This window comes from Neovison vison, chromosome 5 (genome assembly GCF_020171115.1).
Source record: "Neovison vison isolate M4711 chromosome 5, ASM_NN_V1, whole genome shotgun sequence".
Classification (NCBI taxonomy): Eukaryota; Metazoa; Chordata; class Mammalia; order Carnivora; family Mustelidae; genus Neogale; species Neogale vison.
The window spans coordinates 102,808,036-102,819,107 of record NC_058095.1 but is presented as its reverse complement, the minus strand read 5'-3'; the positions used below and the strand labels follow the sequence as shown (position 1 = coordinate 102,819,107).

At 45.0% G+C, this 11,072-nt stretch overlaps 1 protein-coding gene across 2 annotated transcripts in view; it reads left to right on the top strand.

Moving 5' to 3' along the window:
• The first annotated feature begins 3,248 nt into the window (after nt 1–3,248).
• LHFPL6 (LHFPL tetraspan subfamily member 6) overlaps nt 3,249–11,072 on the top strand; it is a 238,121-nt gene continuing 230,297 nt past the window's right edge. The window contains exons 1-2 of one of the 2 annotated variants that reach the window (XM_044249636.1): nt 3,249–3,498; nt 5,014–5,582. In XM_044249636.1, the coding sequence (XP_044105571.1) occupies nt 5,198–5,582 (385 nt within the window). In that variant the 5' untranslated portion in view covers nt 3,249–3,498; nt 5,014–5,197. Of the gene's footprint in view, nt 3,499–4,591; nt 4,645–5,013; nt 5,583–11,072 lie in introns of those variants that run through there. The other variant, XM_044249637.1, reaches the window with a different exon arrangement.

Genomic DNA, 11,072 nt, shown 5'->3' with positions numbered 1-11,072 from the left:
GGAACAAGGATCATAATCACAATGATATTGATTTGTTCATTAATTCTCCCAGTTAATGTTCAATTATTGAGTATTTACCTTTAACTGTGAAGCTCTCAGGTACCATGCTGGGTTTCCTGTCATTGAGCATATGTCTTATCTGCATGGTACTTCATCGATTAGGAATGCTTTCAACTACTACAAGCAGAAGATTCAATAACAGTGATTTAAACCATATTAACAATCTATAATTTACTTTTAAAAATTTCAAAAGGAGGTGTGTAGCTCCACCTGGGATTCTGTCTCTGATTCTCCTCATGGTTGTCAGAAGGCTGCCACAGCTTCAAACACCTCATCCTTCAAGAATGTGTCTGAAGACAGCTGTTCTCCTTTATTAGAGAATGCAATCTTCCCTGTGGCTTCCTCAGTAGACTCATTAGCTAAAGAGATCACGTGATTGCCACTAGCTTTAAGGATGTTGGAAGGGAGGTATTTACCTAGGGAACAAGGACAAGGAGTTGGGACTTAATCTTGGATAGCCAACCAAGAGCATTGTCAGATGCTTTACAGCTTCCTGATCTCATCTTGTGACTCAACAAGATGACTCTCCAAATGTACTAGAAACTCAAACCTGGAGTAAGAGGTACATGCCACCTCTGCTACGTGGGAACTTCTGGCTGGGAGATAATTTAAAGATCCTTTGAAGGTGCAAATTTAATACAAGGGTTTTAAAGATATTACAATGCATTTTGCCTATAAAGTATACACTCAAGAACCCAAGGTGTAATTCAGAAGATTTTATAGTTTGGGAACATAATTACATGGTGGAATGAGAAAGGAAATCAGGATACATGGATTCTAGGCTCAGCTTTAGTTAACACACCAGAAGGATTCTGAGCCCCCGCTTCCTCATCTGTTAAATGTACTTAAGCAAAATCAGATGACTACCAGACTCCTTCTCAAATATATGAACACTTCTATGATCATGATGCTAGAAGTCATGAGTTAGGACAATGTTAGAAACCGTCTATTACAGGTGCGCCTAGGTGGCTCAGTCAGCTGAGCATTGCTCAGCACAGAGTCTGCTTGAAAGTCTCTCTCTCCCTCTCCCTCTGCCCTTCCCCTGCCCCCTCCTTCACTAAATTAAAATTTATAAAACCGCCCATTACAGGCTCTTTTTACAAATGAGAGAACTCAGGCTCGGAAAGGTCACCATTTGTCCAAATGCATTCATCTAATTTAGAAATTTGAGTCCTACTGCATAACGTACTATGCTTTCACAAATAATTGATATATACATCCTAATAAATCTTTTATTATTTACTTACATAATAATAAATAATAAAAGATTTATTAATTATTAATAAATCTTTTAAAAATTCAACCTCTTCCTCTATCTTCTTTTTCATTTTAGGCGGAATCTCTCCAGTAGCATTTTGTTCTATTTAATAGGATGCAGATAATGAGTTGTTTCATTTTATTTTATTTTAAAGATTTTATGTATTTATTTGACAGAGAGAGTACAAGCAGGGGGAGTGGCAGGCAGAGGGAGGAGAAGCAGGCTCCCCGCTGAGCAGGGGGAGCTTGATGTGGGATTCAAACCCAGGACCCCAGGACCACAACCCAAGCCAAAGGTAGTTGCTCAACCAACTGAGCCACCCAGGTGCCCATGAGTTATTTTAAAGCCCGCATTTTAGCTGTAAGCTCTCAGACAAATCTCATGACTGTAATTTTGTCTTTATATGGTTCTATCTTCTGCCTTCACATTATATATCTGAAGGCTCTGGGTAATAGCTATGGGCGTGGCACTAACTGGAAGTCAGACCCATCATTTGAGCCATCCCAGAGCTAAGTAACCAGTGATTTGTATGAGACAATTTAAATCACTTGAATCAGGGATTCTGAACCTGGGATTTCAGGGATGAGCTACAGGGGAACAGGGAACCACCTGACATTTCACTGAAACAGGTTTTCTTAACCTTAGCACTATTGACTTTTTGGGTTGACTAATTCTGAGAGGTTGTCCTGTGCATTGCAAGGTGTTTAGCGGCACCCCTGGCCTCTAACCACTAGATGCTAGTAGCGCCCCCCTCCTCATGATAATCAAAACCCAAGAGATTACTCAAGTCCTTTCAATATGATAATGAGAGAACGTATATCTCCAGCTGTAGTTGCAGGAAGAATGTCCACCATTATGGCTAACTGAAATGACGCAGTTTGAAAATTTACTATGAAATATTATATATACCTACCCATTTATTACTTCTAACTCCTTTGAAAAAGCACTTCACAGACTATCCCGGGAAGTATCTGCTTCACATACTGCTATTCCTACACGGCGGGGTTCTTCAAATATGGTCTTCAACAGAGACTCCCACGGTCCTCTACTGAATGTAGCTCTCAACTTCCAAAGAGGTGAGTGAGAAGGACAAGCTAAGACAGAAATCCAATGGTACTGATTCCAAGAGTGATTGGATGGAGAGATGGAAGGGAAGGGCAGGAGGGGAGGAGGGCGGAGAGGGAGAGGGAAAGAGAGGCAGAAAGAGAAAGAGAAAAAAGAAAAGAGAGAGGGAGGGAGAGATAAAGAGGGAGAGAATACAATGGCTTGAAAGAGGTTCCCAGAAAGGGTATCTCTGGGGAGAGGCTTGCTCGCTGGAAGTCTCCCCCTGCCTTCTCCCTGGCCTGTCTGGAAAGACGCTTGCCAGACAGAATCCCTGAGTTTAGGCTTCCCGTTCTTATCTCTCCGTCCACACTGGCTTTTCTCACTCCTTCCAAAGTGACTCCAACCCAAAGACCTCCTCAAAGCTCCAAAGGGTCACTTTGAGCAGTGTTGAGGCGCTCCTTTTCATCTGCATCTCCCGTAGGAAACGGGCGCTTAAGCCGCAAACCCCAGCCCCAGAAAGGCAACCGGGGAACTTGTCTGGTCTTCGCAGCCCCTCGGCAGCACGGAGAAGACCGGCAACTTACTCCCCTACTTCTGGGTCTGCGTGCCTCCCCGCCCTCCCCTCTTGGCAGGAGCCAAGAGGGGAGGGCGGCGGGGAGGGGCTCGGGTGGGGGAGCTGCCAGAGCTGACCCCCCTCCCGGGACGGGGAGGGGGGACTCCCGGGTCCCGGTCGGCCGCGCCGCGTCCGCGTTCCGCCGGCCGTGGGTCCCCGGGCGCGAGGGGAGGGGACAAGAGAAAGAGGAGGGCCGGGCCGCCGAGGGGAGGAGGCGGTGCGTGCCTCGCCTGCCAAAGGGAGCTCTGTTCCTCTGCGTGAGAGCCCGGGCGCCCCGCGCGTGGCCACCGCGCTCCGTCCGAGCCACCGCCGGAGAGCGCGGGCAGCGGGGGCTCCGCGGGTGGCGGCGCAGCCCGGCCTTCGCGAGACCCTCCGCCTCCGGCCGGACGCCGCTCTCCGCCCCGGGGTGGCCGCGGCTGCGAGGGACAGCGGCGAGGAGGAAGGACGCGCTGGGCGCCGTGGATGTTCCGCCCGCGGAAGACAGCAAGTTGAGCGCGCGCCCCGGCCGCCGCCCGCCAGCCGGGTGAGTGAGTAGAGCGCTGGCTGCCCGGCGCCGCGGACTCCGCTCTCTCCCCGCGCCTCCCCGGCCCCCCGCCGCCGGAGTCGGGCTGCTCCCGGCTCCGCACTTCCTGAGCCCCGCGGCGCGGTCGCCTCTCCCGGCCGCCGCGTCCGCTGTCGGCAACTGCCTCCGGGGGGTGCTGCCTGCCCGTGCTTTCCCCTCCCTGAGCGCGGGCCGGCCGGAAAATGCCCCTCTCCCCCCTCGGGGCTCCGGGAGCACAGGGTGTCGTCCGGGGTGGGGCCATTGCGAGGGGCCCACTGTGGGCTTGCCCGCCCCTCGGAGCGCCAAACCCTGCCTGCAGATGAGGGCCTTACAACCCCCAGACGGCCCCCCGCAACCTCCCCCAGCCTCATGGCCCAGGCAGACCAAGTTCAGCGGCTAACGCTGACGCTGACTGCAGTTGACATGATTTAAAAAAAAAAAAAAAAAAAGTAGTTGAAGCTCCCCCGCAGTGACACACTGGGCTGGAACTGGGGCGGCGGGTGGAGAGGAAACGGTAGGGGTGAGGGCTGGGTACGGGGGAGGCGAGGGAAAGGGAATTTGCTGTGGACACTGAAAAACTGGAGTTATAGGTTCTGGGAATGGAACCGTGGGGTGCATGGGCTGCTTCTGTATTCCTTTCTGTATGGAAAGTGTGGGAAATGGTTCAAGAACTCCTTTTGAGAGGAAGGGAGGGCTGGAAGTCAAGGCGCATTGAACTCTTTGAATGACTGGGGTTCCATGTGGAGTACTAGAAAGTGCGGATTACTTTTCAGATTAGACACTGACAATCGTTCCGCGGGAGAGAGAGCCCTACCAATCTTTATTGGAACCCATGAATCAGAAGGAAGCCCTACACAGGCTTTCTTTCATTTCCACTAGGAGAAAGGGAATTAAGACTGAAGGAATTCACAAATACTACTGAAGGAGTACAGGGAGTGCCTAATAGTTCCATCTATTCTATGTGCCTAGACAGTCTATAGTACTTGTTGAATTTATGGTGCTCTGCCGCTGTGAAAATTATCCTAATTATTTTGTTTGGGCTCATGCAGAGTTAATGCACCTAAAGGGACATGGAAAAGTTGCAACAAATTATCAGCATGAACTTGCAAGTCAAATAAACAAACCATGGTATGATTCACTTTATTTTAATATTTGGAATCATGTTTACTGCCAGTAAAAATGCTACATTACTTTTCCTTGTGAGCATGTGAAATGAATTCACTGACTTGGCAAATAGAAGCCATGCATTTCTTTAAGTAAATAGCTGTCAGAGTTAATTTGGGAGCATTTACAGGAGATAAAGACATGAAAAAAATATGAGCTAGTTTGACAAAACTTGAATGGTAGAGAAGTTTCTAGAGAGAATGAGTTCTTCCCACTTTTGAAGCGTTGGGGCAAGTTTGAATGTTTATTCATTAAGAGTTGCAGCCCAACTATACCGGTGTTATCGCTGCTCTAAAAACATTTCACTTTTAACATTTATTATTGTTTTGCCAGGGACCATCGTCCTTACTACAGAGAATGGGAAGTTGATGGTCAGGAAGATTGAAGATCCATTCTGTTGCTAGACACCCCCCATTACAGAAGTGTGGACTGCCCACCCTTGCCTGGTGGTTTCACGCCTTCCCTGGCTCCTGAAGTCCTAAACAGTTACTGTGTGTCCCCGTTGCCCTGTTGAAAGATGGCATCCAGCCTGACTTGTACTGGGGTGATCTGGGCTTTGCTCTCCTTTCTTTGTGCTGCCACCTCCTGTGTGGGGTTCTTCATGCCTTACTGGCTCTGGGGATCACAGCTGGGCAAGTCTGTGTCCTTCGGTACTTTCCGGAGGTGCTCCTATCCTGTCCATGATGAAAGCCGGCAGATGATGGTGATGGTGGAGGAGTGTGGGCGCTACGCCTCCTTCCAGGGTATCCCCAGTGCGGAATGGAGGATCTGTACCATTGTTACGGGCCTGGGCTGTGGCCTCCTCCTCCTGGTGGCCCTCACCGCCCTCATGGGTTGCTGTGTGTCGGAGCTCATCTCCAGGACAGTGGGAAGAGTGGCTGGAGGAATTCAGTTTCTGGGGGGTAAGTGACTTGTTCAGTTTGACTTGTTTACTGGAATCCCAAAGCAGTATTGAAAATTATGTTCCTTTTGTCTGCTGAAATCCTTGTAACTGGCACTTGGAATGCTCTGGAGAAATAGACATGGGGTGGCTTTAGTGATAGACTGCCAAAGTCAAAGTTTGTTTGTTTGTTTGTTTGAAATCGGAATTGCTTTATAACTTGAAGAGATCTTAATTTCTGTACATCTTTAGGCGTATATATATCATTGGCCTGCCAAGTACAACCCGAATGAGGTGGCAACCTGGAGATTGTTTATAATGTAGTAGGGGAGATAGTTTAGATTTTATAACTTCCTGCTCTCCTTGTTCGACAGTAAGCAATTAGATTATCTGTGTCTTACTGGCATCTTTAAGTCTTTAGAGATGAAAAGCTGAAAAGCTTTTTGAATCAACATTGCTGTCATAAGCCTTTAATACTCTTTGGCAGGCATAAAATTGACCCTTGACGAATCTTAAACTATATTTCTAAATAAATGATTATGGTTTTAAATGAGAGATCAGTTTTACATGAACAACTATGGATTACATTCCGTTGCAAATACAGTCATAGGCTTAATTATCTTGTTAGGATTTAACTTCCCTGGATGCTCTTACTGTGAAGAAAAAAAAAAAAAAAAAAAAAGCAAATAACTGAGTGCTTGTCCCAAATGGACTGGAGAGTCTCACTAACACTAGAAAAGGTTTGATTTTTACTTGGGTTTCCTCCAACAAGTATTACTTCAGTATATCTGGTCGTATGGTTTTAATTATACTTTATATATTTTCCACTGTGCTTTTCACCTCCGTTCTTCAAACTGACAGGCTGAACTTGCCTGATTTATAGTCCATCCTGGTAAAATATGACAACCTGTAGATAGCACAGAATGAAGGGAAATAGGAAGCCAGGAAAAGGTATAAAATGTATTTGTAACTTCATTACAAAGTAAAAGTTTATTCTTTTCCCATGTGGGGTTTTCTTACAGTCTTTTGTGAAGAATTCAGAAGAATCCAGAAGAAGAAAAAAAAATTAAAATGGATAGTTCTCAGATAGACCCTTTTGGAGAAACCCCAACAGATGACTGCGGGTTATTTAATAGAACACTTTCAAGTAACATTTTGGATAAGAAAATCCTTGCGCTAAAAAGACAAGGGGCAAAAAAGATTTGTGTTTTAAAACAAATAACAATGTTGCTTGCAGGTCTTTATTCCTCTACTGGATTAATATTGTTCTCATCTGTGTTTTTCCCTGAACGTTTGCATCGCGCTCTGCCCTGGGAGGCGGTTTGGGGGACTTAGCTGTCCTTTCTTTGGTGTTTCAGTATTCAACATTGAGCTGAAGTCATGTGTATGAGATACATACATATATGTGTGTTTGTGTATATGTGAAAAAAATATATATACATATATATTTATATTCATATAGAAATGTAGTGAAACGATTAGAGAACACAAGGAGGTTGTTGAAAGCCAAGATATAAATCCAGAACTTGAAAACTTTTTGCTACCACAGATTTCAGAAATAGAATTAGTGCTGGGAGTATTTAAAATTTGTTTTTCTTTAAGAGTAAACTTGATTTGCTGTTTGTGTTTCACTTAGCTCAGGAAAAATGCTTAGGCAGTTTCTTCTTCTCCTCTTATGATAAATATTACTTTCCATTTTTCCTTCGTTTTAGGGTGGGGACTGCCATTATTTCTGGCAGAACAGAAAAATGCTTACAAAGAGAAATCAGTTTTTATTGATTATCTTTAAATGTATCATGAAGGAAGGCAACAGGAAGTGAATCTGAGACCCATGAGATTTATGCTCCCCTCCCTAAGATACGTATAGATTTTTTGGAATGATACAGAGCTAAATGTTCTATTTTGCAGAAAACTCAAGGGGAAAGATCACTGGGGAAGTTGGGTGTGTTTTTAAAAGGACCTTTTCCCCCGTTTGTACATGCTTTTCATGAACTCTGCTTGGCGAGAGTCACTGACCTTAAGCTAAGGATACAGTTTATTATCAGCAGTTGATATCCTTTCCTTTCTCATATGTATTTCTCCTACCTGGAAAAAAAATAATGATGAACGTAAAACCTAAAATAGTTTTTTTCTGAATCAGACCTCTTGAGGGCACAAGTAAGTAAATACATCCTGTTAATCAAGACTTAGAGTAAATTTAGAATGAAAAAACGACCTGAGTTCTGGAAAAGGTTTTGAAATAATCTGTCTCCCGTCACTATTGCATAATGGTAGACAAGTTGGGGGAAGGGGAAACTTCAAAAAGAATTCTTCCTGTTATTCATTCCATAGTTATTTGGGGTCTTATGCATAAAAACTTCAATGGTTAGTAACTTTTTTCTATGAAATTTTTCATAAAATGGGCGGGTTTCATAAAGACTGCAAAATATCAAACCAGTGAGTTCTTAAGCCTTCTGTTGATGGTCCTGCTTCTGAAATACAGACTGCATACAGCGAGCTCTCCTATAAGGCGGATTCTCTTACTAAAAATGATTCACCCAGAAGGGTTATGTTTAGCTAAAGTTAGGGCTGCTCCAAAAACAACAGGAAGCAGGAGAATGGCAGAGTACAGAGGCGTCCTGCTTACCCCTGCCTGCTGTGTCTAGAGTTTGCACATATGGTGTAACATCAGGCAGTAAAGCCCCTGCAGTACTTTGGAACTAGTTAAAGGACAAAGTGTCAACCTTAATTTTGAATTGTCTTACTGTGGTTGGTTAGAGGTTAAAATGTCACCTGTCAGCTGGCAGAGCGAGGCAAGACAGGACGGTCGCATATGACATTTTCACCCCGTAGAGGAGTACTTTAAGGAATCGGTGACTCGTGCTCTTCTTGGGGCAACTTGTACAGAAACTTTAATTGCCACTTCTCCATCTTATGTTGGAAGTCATGTTTCTGTCAGAATTTTTACAGACTGGCCTTGGTTGAGTATTTCCCCTCAGTTGAGTTTTTCAAACACCCTTGGAGAAACAGAGTGTATGATAAAAGCAGGTTTATGTGTATCTAATAGTAATGGCACTAGGAGAAAGCAGGTTTTCATGTTGGGTGTGTTTGCTAAGTATACAATTACGTGCTTTCAGGTACTGCTTGTTGTCATGAAGTCCTTCCACAAAATTTTTAAGTGTCAGTATCACACTTCTAATGCATGTGTTAGGAAATGCCTTATTTGTGTGCTTTGTAAATATAACATGGGGCAACATGGTGAAGACAGAATAGGTCTGTCTCTGTTCTCTGGCCGGTGCTTGTGAATGTCAGGGTCTGTGTGTCTCTCGTCCTAAGAAGCCACTGCTGCTGCTGGGCTAAAGGGGGCATGGAAGGGAGTCCCAAATTTCTACTGTTCCAAATTAGCTTGAACTTGCATCACGTATACGTATACAATAGGTAGAGAGTGCTAATTAGTAGCCAACAGCGACCTTTGCAGTTTGGAAGGTGTTCTGTTGAGGAAGCCAGGGGAGACCATGTTCTCAACTAATTGATTGTTAGTTATGTGCTCCAGAAGACAGTAATGATGACGGAGCGTTGCTTTGAGCATCCCTTGCTCTGTGTGTGGAAAGCCTTTCCAGATCCCTTCACGGTAGGGTCCCGCGTGGACCTGTCTGTCATCCCTCTAGGATGAGGGCTCGCAACTCTCCTTCCCTCGCTCCCCTTTAAACCTGACTTGTCATGTGATATGCCACTGTGTGCTTCCCCTCCTTTCTGGCTATCTGTCAAGTGACAGCTAAGGAGTAAGATAAAGGAGGAGTGCTGGCATATTCATGGGTCTAGCGGCTTTTTAGTGACTGTGATGAATGGAAAGAAGCTGCTCTGATTTTTAAGAAATCCAGAGACTTCTGAGGCCAGCTGGGAGAGCAGGCAGGGGTCTTTTTGCTCCTCTTTAAGCTACACCTTGTGCATTGCTTCCTACTGTACTCCTGCTCCGTTTAGCTACCCTCCAACAAAGAAGGTAAAGACCAGGGAAGTATCTTGAGTTCTGAGCCTATGGTTCCCAAACTTGACCCTGCATCAGGACCACCCAGGGCTTTTAAGACACAGACTCCTGGGGCCCACCCAGGGACTCTAATTCCATTGACGTGGGGAGGGGCCTGATACTTTGCATTTCTAACTAGTTTCCAGATGATGCTGGTTCTGAGCCCCCAGCTCGAGAACCCTGTTCTAAGTTAACCATTTCGTGTTTTAGAAACATATGACTTCTTGGAGATTGTTTACTCTCAGAAGTTAGTTAATGTTTTTTTAGTTGTGTTATAATCCAATATAAAGTTCTGTAATTGGGCTGTGGAAAGATACGTAGTGTCATGTTGGCTAAGGACATCCTTGTTCTATCTCTCCCTGTTTTTGTCACAGGAAATCATTTTCCTCAAGTTCTCTATCTTAGACATACTACATGCAGAATTGTATTATGTAAATTTTATATATATTTTAAAAATATATAATGTGTATATATATTTTATATATACATATATATGTAATGTATACATATATTTATATGTGTGTGTGTGTCTACATATTTTCTTTTATTTGCCATTGCCCTATGACCAAAACAAGATTTTATAGAAGTGGAACTCAAAATAAGACCTTCATATACCCTCTGGATTTTCAGTCATGAATTGCTCACTGAAAGACATGAAAACCATACTGCAGACTGGAGAGATGGGCGAAGACAGCCCTTGACTGACTCCAGAAAGCCACGTGTGTCTTGTAAAAGTGAAATGACTAGGCCGGGAGGACACTCCGGAACCAGCTGGTCCTAGCTTCTGCTGGGAGGCGAGATGGCACTTCCGTGGGCTCTAAGGAAAGGGTCTCCTGATCTTAGACATCTCTAGGGGAAAAGATGATGCACTCTTGAAGAGTGGTGCTTTCTAGGGCCACAGACACTCCTTTCCACACAGTCACGTGTCCCACATACACTGCTCATCATGAGGAACGGGCTGGGGATGGAAGCTAGGCAGTGTGGCCGTGAGAGCCAGCCTTGGGCCGCCAGGGAAGGGCTAAAGGGAGCAGCAGTGGGGCCAACTGACAGCGAATGCCTCAGGTACAAGTCGCTTTGAGCGCTGGACTCCTTAAAGGCAGGGATGTCAGTGAATTAGCTGATCTTTCATAAAATCTAAATACCAAGTTTTATATTTGTATTTAATATGTTAAAATTATATTTTCAAACAGCCATGGTCACCCGTTTTCTTCTCCTTCTCCCCCTCCCCCTCCTCCTCCTCTTCCTCTTGCTGCTGCTTCTTCTTCTTCAAGATTTTACTTATTTATTTGAGAGAGTGAGAGTGAGAACACAAGAAGGGGAGTGGCAGAGGGAGAGGGAGGCAGGGATCCTGATACAGGACTCCATCCCAGAACCCTGGGATCGCATCCTGAGCTGAAGGCAGACGCTTCGCTGACTGAGCCACCCAGGGGTCCTACCAGTTTTCTTCTACCTACTTTTTTTTTTTTTTTCTTTTTGCCCAGAAATACTTGTACTTCTAAGGCTTCCTTT